The sequence below is a fragment of the Podarcis pityusensis genome, assembly GCF_964106645.2.
Source record: "Podarcis pityusensis genome assembly, chromosome: 17".
NCBI classification, from domain to species: domain Eukaryota; kingdom Metazoa; phylum Chordata; class Lepidosauria; order Squamata; family Lacertidae; genus Podarcis; species Podarcis pityusensis.
Window position 1 is genome coordinate 6226841 of NC_138042.1, and position 14323 is coordinate 6241163.

The 14323-nt window shown below is 44.0% G+C and overlaps 1 protein-coding gene across 1 annotated transcript; it reads left to right on the forward strand.

Annotated features, from left to right (window-relative positions):
• Positions 1 to 6716: 6716 nt before the first annotated feature.
• LOC308466941 (olfactory receptor 1f45-like) lies at positions 6717 to 7685 on the forward strand (the record flags this gene model as incomplete). Its single annotated transcript, XM_080988303.1, has 1 exon — positions 6717 to 7685. The coding sequence occupies one exon, from the start codon at positions 6717 to 6719 to the stop codon at positions 7683 to 7685; it is 969 nt and encodes a 322-aa protein (XP_080844429.1).
• Between the last annotated feature and the right edge of the window lie 6638 nt (positions 7686 to 14323).

The following is a 14323-nucleotide window of genomic DNA, read 5'->3' on the forward strand; positions in this document are numbered from 1 at the left end:
CTTGCGAGGCACCACTGTAGTTGGATTCAAACTAACTGTCTCCCTTTTTCTCTCTTTTTTTGGCATGTGCCTGTGGCATATTGTTACACCCACGCTTTAGGGGTTTTTTTTGGTTCACTGGGGACTTATTTTACTCTTTAGATATAAGTTGTGTATACGTGCTGTATGCAGTGTTTCTCAAACTTGGGTTTCCAGCTATTGTTGAACTACAACTCCCACCATCCCTAGCTTGCAGGACCAGTGGTCAGTGGTGATGGGAATTCTAGTTCAACAACAACTGGAGACCCAAGTTTGAGAAACACTGACTTAATGATTGCATAGCTGCCCATATATGTGTAATCTTCCTGCCCAAGACAGCACCCATTTAGAATCATAGAATCATACAATTGCTGAAATGTAGAGTTGGAAGGGACCTTGAGGGTCATCTAGTTCAACCCCTTGCAATGCAGGAATCTCAACTAGAGCATTCATGGCTATCTAACCTCTGCTTAAGAACCTCCAAAGAAGGAGAGGCCACCCATGTCCAAGGAAGTTCGTTCCACTGTCTTCAGAAAGTTTTTACAGATGTTTAGCTGGAATCTCTTGTAACTTGAAGCCATTGGTTCAGATTGTACCCCCTGGAGTAGGATAAAACAAGCTTGCTCCATCTTCCATGTGATAGCTCTTTAGGTATTTGAAGATGACTGTCATGTCTCCTCTAAAGGGGGACTTTGTCAAAAGCCTTACTGAAATCAAGACTCTCTACATCCACAGCATTCCCCTGATCCACTTGTAACGCTATAAAATAAAATAAAAAATGAGATTTGTCTGGCATGACTTGTTTTTGAGAAAGCCATGTTGGGTCTTAGTAATCACAGCATCCTTTTCTAATTGCTCACAGACTGATCAAGTACGATAATTATTTGTTCTAGGACCTTTTCTGGTATCAGTGTCAAGCTGACTGGTCTTCCTCCCACCCCCCTTTGAAGATGGGGACAAAAATTGCTCGCCTCCACACAGCAGGGACCTCACTTGTTCTCCAAGAATTCTCAAAGATTATAGACAGAGGTTCTGAGATTACATCCTCAAGCTTCTTCTAGGACCCTTGGTGCAGCTCATCATTCCCTGAAGATTTTAATTCATTTCAAGTAGCTAGGTGTTCCCTTACCTTTTCCTATTTTGTTCTTCAGCTCCCTCCTTGCATTGCTGGGCACTGCTTTCATTTCTGTGTAATAAACCAATCTTCCTCTATTTCCTGGTGTGTAAATTCTTTGTTGGGCATAAGGGTAAAAGTATACACCCATTTTAGATGGATGCATGCAGTGACTTCACAGGAAAGTTTCCAATCCTCTCAGAGTTGTACAATTTAAATATTTGTAATGCGTGAGCCAGGGCCAGTGCAAGACCTTTGGGCTTGTGACGTGAACCACAAAATGGTGTCCCCCTTGGGGAAGAAGGAATGAGTGAAGATCTAGATCAGGAAGGAGCAGCAGTGGTCAATTCATTCATTGGAGGCCAGACCTGCCTCCCCTTGGATCCTGCTGCCTGAGGCAATCGCCTCACCTTGCTTCATGGGTGGGCCAGCCCTAGTGTGAACGTCTTGTCACCTGGAGTGTGTGTAGCAAGTTTTGAATATCAGAACATCACACATTAAATGCTTCCCAATACAAGGCTGCCTTCTGTTGTAGAATTATTTATCTTTTTGACATCTGACAGGAGTTCCACAAGGTCGGCACCACTACTCAGAAGGCCCTCTGCTAGGTTCCCTGTAACTTCACTTCTCACAATGAGGGAACCACCAGAAGGCCCTCGGAGCTGGACCTCAGTGTCTGGCAGGGCCGTCTTAAGCATATCTGGCGCCGTGGTTCAAAGATCCCTCTGGTGCCTCTCTCCCCCCCCTCCCTTTCCCAGAGTTGCTCTCCTCCTGCGGAGGCTTGGGAAGGAAGCTGCATACCCGCCAGCCATATGGTTGACGGGGCACAGCTGGTAGGTGTGCAGGGAAAGGGGAGGCCGTTGGCAAAGCCACACAGCTCTCCCACTCGCTGGGGCACCCCTGAGAGGCCAGCGCCCTGGCGCAACACGCCAGTAAGCCCAATAGGAAAGACGGCTCTGGTGTCTGGGCTGATCAGATGTGATTCTGGATAGCTCTTCTGTCTGTACCAGGGGTGGGGTGGAGCTTATTCAATTTGCACATGAGCAAATACGTAAAAGGAAAGTTGGCACATTAGCCAGAGTTAGACACATGCCAGGTGTCCTTATATGTCCAAATTTTATAATTGTGCAGCTGGTTATTCCCACCTAAGTGTAGAATCTTACATTTTTCAAAACTGTTAAGGCCATCTTGAATCCTGATTCTGTCTTCTGCAACATTAGCTACCCCTCCCAGTTTGGTATCATCTGTGAATGTGATGAGCATCCCCTCAATTCCTTCATCCAAGTCATTGATAAAGACATTGAACAACAGCAGGACCAGGACAGAATCCTGGAGCATCCCACTTGCCACTTTTTTTCCAGGAAGACAAGAAACCATTAATGAGTATTCTTTGGGTTGGGTCAGTCAATCAGTTACAAAATCCACAAGCATATCATTTTTTTTAATGCTTTATTGAAACTGATTAATAACAAAAACAATCTTGTGTATTGAATATACAAATAAAAACTAATTTAATCCTATACAATCCCTTTCACCATACATTCTTATGATACAAAAGACTTCCCGTCAGCTCCCAATGTATTTACCATTTCTGTTATCGAATGTACTTATAATTATTACTTTATTCTTTTTATAAAGAGAGCCAGTGTGGTGTAGTGGTTAAGAGCGGTAGTCTCGTAATCTGGGGAACCGGGTTCGCGTCTCCGCTCCTCCACATGCAGCTGCTGGGTGACCTTGGGCCAGTCACACTTCTTTGAAGTCTCTCAGCCCCACTCACCTCACAGAGTGTTTGTTGTGGGGGAGGAAGGGAAAGGAGAATGTTAGCCGCTTTGAGACTCCTGAAGGGGAGTGAAAGGCGGGATATCAAATCCAAACTCTTCTTCTTCTTCTTCTTATATTATCTATTTTTTTACAGCTTTTCCTTATTTTTTATTGCTATTTTACACAGAAATTTCAGCCTTACTGAAATCAAGGTACACTGTGTCAACAGCATTCCATCAACCCTGCAGCACTATCAAAAAGAAGAAGAAATGAGATTCATGTAGCATGATTTGTTTTTGAGAAACCCATGTTGGATCTTAGTAATCACTGCCTCTTTTTCTAAGTGCTCACAGACCGACTGTTTAATTATTTGTTCTGGGACCTTTCCAGGCATCAGCAGCAAGCTGACTTCCTCCTGAGGTTCCCAGTACTTCCACCTTGTCAATCAGTTCTACCCTGTCAAGCCTTACGGATTAAGCAGAGGTTTCACACAGCTCACCACCCTATATCCTCCATGTTGGTAAATACACCAACCCCAAACTGAAGAAAACATTGCACAAACAAATCTACCTGACAGGCAAAGATTGGAATGTGCATGACTGGCCTTTGTCTCAGTCCCTGATCTGCAAACAGGGGAGTAATAATAAAACTGACCTACTTATAGGTTTGTTGTAAAGATGACTTTGAAGCTCATGCATTGTATTATTTTCTGAAATTTCCTCCGAAAGCTCATCCTTAGATATGGCGTATGCCTGGGTTCCCCAATGTGGCTGTGGGCATCATAGTACCCTCACAAACAAGGCCCCATGCCCCTCCCATGTTTTTTAAAAATAAATTGAGGAGGGTTTTTTGGATGGGAGTTATTTGATACGGAGAAGTTTGGATTTGGATTTGATATCCCGCTTTATCACTACCCGAAGGAGTCTCAAAGCGGCTAACATTCTCCTTTCCCTCACTCCCCCACAACAAACACCTTGTGATGTGAGTGGGGCTGAGAGACTTCAAAGAAGTGTGACTAGCCCAAGGTTACCCAGCAACTACATGTGGAGGAGCAGAGACGCGAACCCGGTTCCCCAGATTACGAGTCTGTTTTTTTTCGTGGGAGGATGTTTTCTACTTTTTATTTGTTGGTGTTTGTTTGGGGGGTTGTTTTGCCTATTTGGAGGTGGCTGTTCTGAGACTTGCCAGTTTCTCTTCTGTGAAAAGGGTATTTTCTGGTGCCCATAACAGTTTCTTAGATTTCCAGCTATGCTCTCAGGCCCCCAAAGGTTGAGGACCTGTGTCATAAGTTATCTTTCACTAAAGTGGAAAATACCCTGTTGGCTGTATGGAGGGACTTGGAAATTTCATACCACAGAACCTGCAGTGCGGTGCTCTAATTTTGATTAACAACTTCCCTGTGGAGTTATGCTCTCCTGATGCTTTTGTCCTTGGCAACCAAAGCCCATGCCATTGAAATGCTCTCCAGTTTGATACGATTATATGCTCTTCTTTGCTGCTGCTTCAGTTTATTTACTTCAGTGAAACCAATGTCCAGGTATGCAAGTCGTTCTTGCCCTTTCAACTTTGCAAGCATAGCTGGGATTTTCATTACCATTTGGCATGATCGAAAGTTGATTACATTTATCCTCTGCTCTCTGACTTATTTTCTCACCGGAATTCCTGCTTCCCATCGGTTCATTAATTTCACATTGAAATCTAAAGGTCCTGTTTTATGCTGATTGCCGCTTTAAGCTAGTTGCACAATCTCCAATTGCTTTCCCTCCATATAGGAAAGCAGAAAACATTTTATCATCATCGTCATTACTATCCCTTTGTCAAACTACCAAGATTCAACAAGGTGAGTCTGAACCTTGTAGGTAATATTCTGCTATGTTTCCAGGGTGGTGATTGATGCTGCACAGGTGACACGATACAGCAGAGTTGGTGACCCTGTGGTCCTCCAGGTGTTTCTGGACTGCCATCATCTCTCATGCTTGGGCATACTGTCTGGGGCTAAAGGGAGATGACGTCCAACAGTATCTGGAGAGCCACAGGCTCCCCATCCCTGCTATACAGCTCCAAAAGGAACAGGATAGATGCAGGAACCTTATTTTAGAAACTGCTGAGCTTTTTCATAAATGCCTTTTTCAAGATGCCCAGGTATCCCTCTGAATGTCATTTTGCCATTGTCTCTGGGGCAAATTAGATATTGTGTATTCTTTTAAATATGTGTTCATAATCTGGCCATTTTCATTTTGGGAAAAAGCGACCGGGGGGGGGGGGGAGCAGCTGCACAGAGCCTAATCCAGAAAGTTTTTCTGATCTGGACACTATTTCCCCAACATTAATCTCCCTGGTACTGTATTTGACCCCAGCAGCACTGTTTGCAGGAAACAACCATTATTTTGGGTGAGTGCAGAGGTAAATAATGAATTCCATTTTCAAACTCAGGGAGGCTGACTGGCAGATGAGCAACAAAGTGGCAAATGCAGTTCAACGTAAGTAAATGTAAAGTAAAAGTAAATGTACCCCTTCATGGATCACTGCCTTGCCATGGTGAAGGGGCTTGAATAACTCAGAGAAGCTATGAGCTATGCCATGCAGGGCCACCCAAGATGGACAGGTCATAGTGGAGAGTTTTGACCAAACTTGATCCACCTGGAGCAGGAACCAGCAAGCCACTCCAGTATCCCTGCCAAGAAAACTCCATGGACAAAGGCAACAGGCATATAAATGTAAAGTGATGCATATAAAAAGTGGGGGAAGAGGCCAACTTTCAGTATTTTTTAGCCATGAGTGAAATCAGAACTGTGATTGATGATTCAGTTATTTGGACACCAGGCTAGAGAAATCTCTGGTATCATAAAGAGCTGCTGTTTCCCCCACCCCTTCAGTGAACTTTTCTTTCTTTCTTTCTTTCTTTCTTTCTTTCTTTCTTTCTTTCTTTCTTTCTTTCTTTCTTGTAGTCTCTGTAATCCTGAAGACCTACTAACTTCCCCACTTCCCCCCTCCCTTTCTTCCTAACAACCAAGACTTATCTTTCCTCTGGTAGTTTAATCTGAGAGAAGGTACTCCCTACATACTGTTTTCTTCAAATGCTACCACACAGAAAGAAGCTGAAATCCAAGCAGTCATTAAGAATTCAGTCTATAGTTAACCTAGGTGGAATCTAGACAAATCTAAAAACTGGTTTGGAAATGTTTCTTTAAGCATTTTTTAAAAATACACTGAATTTCCCATAAGGCTCACCATCGGCATCTAGTGTCACATTGTATGTTGCACTTAAAACACACTTAAAATGTTTATTTGCAGCTGTACAGCTGAGTCCCTACAGTACAGTGGTCTGCATGCCTATTCAGAAGTAAGGCTCTTTGTATTTAATGGCGTTTACTCCCAGGTAAGTGGGTACAGGATTGCAGCATTGGAATTCTTGTGAGGAAGGAGTAGAAGGTTCATAGTTAGAGAGTCAGTGCAAAACCAGCAGATCTTGAATAAAGCCAGCCTATTATTTTATTCATTTATTAAATTTCTGTGCCTCACTTCATCCAACGATCACAGGGCAGTTTACAGTATAGAAACACAAAAATGCACAACACAGTAATAAACAAAAGCAATACCCTCCCTGTTTAAAAGGCCATAATTATCCAAAGGGCACCAAGGTAGAGAGGAAGCCCAATTTGTCTGCTTGATTATAATAAGATGGTCACTGTTTCCCCTTCCCTGCATCTATCATCTTTGAAACTAGATGTATTTATTTTATTATTGCATAGGATGAAGTATAGAACCTGGGTGTAAATAAGAACATGATTCCATTTCTTTTATTTCCATTCTCAGCAGAGCCATGGAAAAGGGACAAGACAACCAAACCAGCTTTGCTGGATTCATCCTCCTGGGCCTCTCCTCTGCGCCAGAGTTTGGGGGGCTCCTCTTTCCCATCTTCCTCTTTATGTACCTAATTAGCCTTCTGGGGAACCTCTTGATCATCATCCTGATCTTCTCCAACAGCTCTCTCTTCTATGCCCCCATGTACTTCTTCCTCAGCCACCTGTCCTTGGCTGACCTAGGATTCAGCTCCAACACTGTGCCCAAGATGCTGCACATCTTGGTTTCTCAATCAAACACCATCTCCTACAATGGCTGCTTGGCCCAACTGTATTTCTTTGTGGTCTTCTGCACCACAGATAACTTCCTCTTGGCCTCCATGGCATATGACCGCTACGTGGCCATCTGCCACCCGCTACATTACACGACCATCATGAGCTACAAGCGCTGCCTGCTGTTGGCTTTTGGGTCTTGGCTCCTGTCTTTTTCCCAGGGAATACTGTATATATCTACGATCTCTAAACTCTCCTTCTGTGGCTCCCGAGAAATCCCCCATTTCTTCTGCGACATGCACCCTTTGCTCAAGCTCTCCTGCTCAGACACCTCATCAGCTGAAACACTGCTCATGATTGAAGGCACAGCAACCATGCTTGGACCTCTCATACTCATTCTCCTCTCCTACCTCTTCATTTTATCGATGGTTTTGAAGGTTCCATCAGCTTCTGGGAAGTATAAGGCCTTCTCCACTTGCAGCGCCCACCTCACCACTGTGGCCATATTCTATGGCAGCCTGATGGGCACCTACATCCGCCCCTCATCCACCTACTCTGGCTCCAGATTGAAAGTGGCATCTATATTCTATACGGTGGTGACGCCGATGCTCAATCCTTTCATATATAGCCTGAGGAACACTGAGATGCACGAGGCAATGAGAAGGCTACTGAGACTTTGGTTTCAGAGGACAAGAGGCATAGAGGATATGAGATGATTAAAGGGTCAGCCATGCACCAGTTTGGAAAACCAACAAAGAGGGCAATCAGTGGGAAGATGCCAACTTTTATCTAGCTTTTCAGCCATTTGCTACATATATAAAACCACAATATTTGCTCCAGCTAAATTTATACTGTAGTTGCTGGACTGCTTCTGAGTACAATTCAAAGTGTAGCCTTCAAAGCCCTATTTGGCTTAAGATGGAGGTGTTTAAAAGAAAGGCTGCTTGCTCCATGGGAACTTTCCTGAACACTGAGGTCATTTTCTGCGTCCTCACTTTCAGACGTTAGACATGTAACAACTCAGGAATGAGCCTTTTCCGTGGTGGCCGCACACTTCTCTTCAAAGAGAGACTTGCCTGTTGACAAATATTCAGGGGAGGCGCCTTAGCTTGGAGGTAGAGCAACTGCTTTGCTTGCAAACAGTCCCAAATTCAATCCCAGGCACCTCCAGGTAGGGCTGCTGTCAGTCCATGTCAGCAGGACTGAGTTCTCTGGACGATTGGGCTGAGATGGTATCAGGCAGCTTTCAGTGTGCCTCTGTTCTTCACTGCCGGATGAAGAACTTTTAAAATTCCCCCAGGTCTTTTAATATACCTTTAAAATCTTCTTAAAGATACAGGCATTTCAGTGTTGTGTGCTGATTATTTTTAATTATTTAATTAATAATTTAATATTTAACTATTTTTAACAGTTAGGTTGCAAGATTCCTTTCAACAGAAGGCTGGCATATCAAATGCTTTAAGTAAAGAAATGTATTTCTTCTTCTCTACCCCCAAATGGATCTATGCATCTAGATGCAATGCAGGACTGAGATATGAATAAGAATGCATTCACATTCTCATTAGACCCATGGAACAAACTGACCTTACTTGATTCATCCCGCTGGGTCTCTCATCTGCACTGGACTTCCAGGGACTCCTCTTCCCCATTTTCCTCTCCTTCGGCTTCTGGGGAACCTCTTGATTTTCTTGCTGATCTTCTCCAACACCAGCCTTTTGCGTGCCCACGTGTATTTCTTCCTCAAACACCGGTCATTGACTGATCTACGAATCATCTCCACTACAGTACCTAAAATGCTTCCGATCTTGCTGGCTCAGACACACACCTATAGCGGCTGCCTGGCCCAACTGTACTTCTTTTTGCTCTCTTGCACCACAGATAACTTCATTTTGGCCTCCATGGCATGAGACCGCTATGTGGCCATTTGCCACCTACTACGTGACACCACTATATGCACTGGCTGCTGTTGGCTGCTGGGTCTTGGCTCCTGGCACATGCCCACTCTTTGTTGTATGTTCTTTAGGTATCTGGCTTCACCTTTTGTGCATCTCAAAAAATCCTCCATTTCTTCTGTGACCTTCTACCCTTTACTGAAGCTGCTCAGATACTTCCTATATTGAAATGCTGCCAGTCAGTGAAGGTACCACAGCTGCTCTTGGACCTCTCATCCTCTTCTCCTACATCTTCACTGTACCCAAGGTGTTGAAGGTCCCATCAGCCTCTGGGAGGCACAAGGCCTTCTCCATTTGCAGCGCCCAGCTCACCACTGTGGCCTTGTACTATGGCAACCTGATAGGCACCTACACCTGCCCGTTGTCCACCTACTCCGGCTCCAGATCGAAAGTGGCATCTATATTCCATACTGTGGCCACCCCTATGCTCAGTCCTTTCATATACAACTTGAAGAACAATGAGATGCAGAAGGTCACAAGGAGATTCTGGAGGGCTTGGTTTCTGAAGTGGAGAAGCTTGAGAGACCTATGAATGGCACAAAATGGTCCTTCAAAGAATATATCGCATGGAGAAGAAGGCACTGAAATAGTTCAGAGTGCTTTTTGCCACATAGCAGCTGCCCTTTGTACTCACTTTCATGGGCCTTCACAACTGCAGCTGAGAGGCAGCCATTTTTCTGTGGTGCAATGCTATGAAGTCCTAGTCTACATTTCTATGGGGGGGGGGGACTACAATGGGATTGAGCAGATGACACCAATAGTGGGTCCAACAGTCAAGAAGGTGTTTTCTGCACATGCTGTAGAGGGAAGTGAGAATAATAGAATCACAGAGTTCCTGTAGTCCAACCCCTGCAATGCAGGAATTGAGGGCAGTTGAGGATCATCAACCTGGGAAAGTAACCCACTTGGGAGAAGGAAAACTCTGGTCCTAAACCTCCATTGCCTTGCAGGACATCTTTGGGAGAAGAAAAGGCTAAAGAGTAAACCCTACACAAATCCGGAGAGGAGTCCCTATGACGGTTGGAGGGTGCCTTGTGTGCCTTCTTCAAGCAACCAAGACGGTGCCAAACATATTGCTCTGCTTTCCTTTGGACCACATCAGCGAGGCCGAAAGCGGAGTCTTGTTGTCTGGGCAGCCCAGAACCTCCAGACACACTGCCCAGGCTTGTGACCCGTGGAGGTCCATTCGGTGTTGCTAATGCAGAGGTTTGATTTCAGCCCCAGAGGCACTGTTTCCATTGTCACTCGAGACAGATGGACATCAACAACAACAACCAAAAACTCTGCTCGCCCCTGACCATTGTCCATGCTGTCTGGGGCTGGTGGAAGTTGCAGTCCAGCAACATCTGGACGGCCAGGGGTTCCCCATCTCTGTTTGATGGCATTTATTACCTTTTTATGCTGCTTGAGTTGTAATTCTGAATTATTATTATTATTATTATTATTATTATTATTATTATTTATATCCCGCCCTCCCCAGCCAGAACCAGGCTCTGGGCGGCTAACATCAAAATATATAATACATTAAGACATAAAATTCAGCAATCAACTGAAATACAGCTTAAAATCAGATTAAAATCAAAATAAGATCAGATGGCTACCTGCTAATTATAACTATAACTATAGGGGTTGGGAACCTTAAGTACTAACCAGGCTCAGCTATTTGTATGAGCCGGTGAGAAGAGTTAGAGAGACTACTTATATGCAGGGTCTTGTAAAAGGAGAGGGGGCAGAGTGAGCCCTGACCAAAGGCCTGGTGGAACAGCTCCGTCTTGCAGGCCCTGCAGAAAGATGTCAAGTCCCGCAGGGCCCTAGTCTCTTGCGGCAGGGTGTTCCACTAGACTGGGGCCAGTCTAACCACCTTGAGGCCCAGGACCTTCAAGATGTTATTATTTGTGGACCATAAGGTCCTCCATGGGGCATACCAGGAAAGGCGGTCCTGTAGGTACAAGGGTCCCAGGTTGTATGTCGTATTAGTTACTTATGTATAATGATTATAGTTAACTGAATTTTATTGTAAACCACTGTTGTGAATTGTATTAAAGGCTGATATATAAAAACTGTTATAATAAATGAATTCATAATATAATTCGTTCTTTATTTACATTCACAAGGTGACTTACAGTAATATTAAAACACATGGCAGAGCAATCCTAACCCTCAGGTCTACTGGCAGAGGGGAGAGGCCTAGACTGGAGAGAAGTGGAGGTGCTTCTCCACTGAGAAAGGACATCCACCACAGAGAAACTCAATGTGTTTGCGGATAGCTCAGTGAGTGTAGCCTCTAGCCAGCAGAAGGCCCTGATATGGGAACAGAATCCGCATTTTTTCTTCACAGAGCAGAACTCTTAACCACACAGATACAGGTCAGAAAGAAAATGAACTCACAACTGAACTTCCACAGTCTCTCAAAGGGACCTATTCCATGATGCACATCTTCCCAGCCTCAGGTATAGGATACTCCCAACTCTATAGCCTGGTACCAAGAAGCTTTAGGTGGGGAAGGAGGCTGCATATGCGTTCTGCAAAATATCACTGAGGCAGGAATAGTGCATAAGTAGTGGATAGATACTGAACCCTCCACACAACACGCTCCCCCAGTGTTACTGCATTATTGCCATCCAGAGGGTCACTCTTGCACTACAGCAATACAAAAGCAGAACAAAAATATTCCTGGAAAATTTGTGGCATGGAAATGGAAATGAAGCAGTATGCCTGCCCCAAAACTTTTGCAGAAACTAACAGTATTGAAAGGGGGACAATGTATAGCCCCAATACCATATAATATGTTAAATTTGCTATTACTATATAGTCCCATGGGATGCGGGTGGTGCTGTGGTCTAAACCACAGAGCCTAGGGCTTGCCGATCGGAAGGTCAGCGGTTCAAATCCCCATGATGGGGTAAGCACCCATTGTTCAGTCCCAGCTCCTGTCCACCTAGCAGTTCAAAAGCACATCAAAGTGCAAGTAGATAAATAGGTACCACTCCAGCGGGAAGGTAAACGTCATTTCTGTGCGCTGCTCTGGTTTCGCCAGAAGCGGCTTAGTCATGCTGGCCACATGACCCAGAAAAACTATTTGCGGACAAATGTTGGCTCCCTTGGTCAGTAAAGCAAGATGGGTGCCACAACCCCAGAGTCGTTTGCGACTGGACCTACCGGTCAGGGGTACCTTTTACCTTTTATATAGTCCCACAAACCTTATATAATGTTTAAGAAATATTATATAAGCCAGATGGCTGGGGTATAAATAATATCATCATCATTATTGACAAAATATTTTCATGTAAAGATAGAATAAATGTTTGGATTGCTGTAGGTTACATGGAGTATTTCTGAGTGTTAATGATGGATTCTTAAAGTTCTGATGAGGAAGATAACTGGAGATGATTAGTGTAATATTTCTCTTCTGTTGGTATGGTATCTTTTCTGTTGAATGGAAATAATAAAAATATTAATAAAAGATTAGAGAAATTCAGGGGGAAATATACATCATAAGATAAAACTACACATTAAGATACATGTCAACTACATATGTGAGTTGATCTGCCTAAGCAAAAATGTTTTCGGCAGATGCCGTAAACAGTGCAACAATAAAAATAAAGGATTTTCTTTTATATAACTGCTGCCTGCTTCTTTGGTGCAGAGGTGGAGAGAAGGTATACTGGGATTTACTGGTAAATCTATCTGGGTGACTTGTAGCAGATCAATAAGTGTTTCTTATTTCCAGTTGTTTATCAATGAAAACAGTGTTACAATCAATGCTATTTTTCTAGAAAAAGTGGTGCCGGAACTCACCTCCCTTGTTCTCCTAAAATGGCAATGGTGCCCACCTGAGAGGTGCCAGAACTGAGTTCCGGTAAGTTCTGGTTGAAAAAAAAGCCCCGGCTACAACCACTTTCCCCACCTAAATTAGACTGCTGAAATGAAGATAGCTAATCAGGGGTGGACTTTTGAGTCAAAGACCATAAGCTCAGTTTAGTTCTGGTTCTGAAAGCCAACTCTTAGGGCTCAGAATGTGCCCAGAAGCCCTCTGCTCTTTAAGTCTAACAGTATTATCTTCTGTTCTTGTCTCTGGGTGGTAGATACTCGGGGGTGGATAGGAGGCATCCTAGCAACAAACAAAGTAGATCCAACAAGCCTTAGGTCTGCCACATCTGTGCTTGCAAACGCCACTTGAAACACCCTATGGCCATTCCTCAAGTGGAAGGAGTGGTGGCACTGGAGGATTCCCAAGTGAAGGGAGCTGTTTCGAAGTTAACAAGTTCCTTGTGGGATACACAGTGCCAAACACCACTGACACAGGGAAATAAAACATGTCCCTCAGAGACATAAAGCATCTTCTCAACTGAAAAATACCTCACTGCCATGCAGATGCGTGCTCTTCCATGCTGCAACAACCCAGGCTAGGACTCAAGAAAGGAAGATAAATCTCTTTTGTAACGTAGGGACTGCAAGACCAGCAATGACGCTGCATGATAGACAGACAGAAAAATCTACATGACTTCATTTTTATGCAGCAGAGAGCTTCGCTAACTCGACATTTCTGACTGAGTCACAGTACTAATGGATTGTCATGCCACGACTTTCCCCAGCTCACCCCAATTCCCTTTCAACCACTGGACCTCATTTCATTTGCTCACTTCTTGCTGGAATCCAATGACTTCTTCCACACTGAGATGACAACCTGCTGAGCAAGTTGGACATTGCTTACCTGGTGAGCACCTGCACTGTATAAAATCTGGGTTGCCTGGAGCCAGGAATCTTTGCTAACCTGGGATTGGGCCCTGTAGTTGCCCTGGACCCCTCCAGCTGGGGGCTCAGAGCTCTCCTGCTTTCTATACAGGGCATCCATTTCGTTTGGTTCCATTGCAAACTCTTTCCACACAATGTTGATTTGCTTATGCTATCTGCTCTCTCCCAACTAGTCCTCTTTTGGAGAGAGAGGATATAATTCAGCCATTTTGAGATATTGTCAAGAGCAACGGCAGATCAACTCAACATGGATCAAACAAGAAGGCTTATGGTGTAGAGCAGAAATGAATTTACTTTCACACACACACACAAATCCCTTCTGTGAATGTAAATGCCAAATATCCACCAGTGTTTCCTTAGAGAATGTGTTCTAATAGCAACTACAGTAAGTAAAGAAGGGGAAGGAATCTGTTAGGTAGGCAGCAGTCAGCATCCAAGATTATTTATTTATCATCGTATTTACGTCTCATTTCTAAAAGATTTTCCACAAGATGACTTGCAACAAATTTCAGAGGTACTCAGGAGGATCCTTCTAGGTTTACAGACAGACAGAGTGGTATCTTGAGGACTCTGCTGTAATGGATGTGATTCTTAATGGCAGGAGGTTTAAAAGAAACATTTCCTGAGATGGAGGGATGAATGAGATA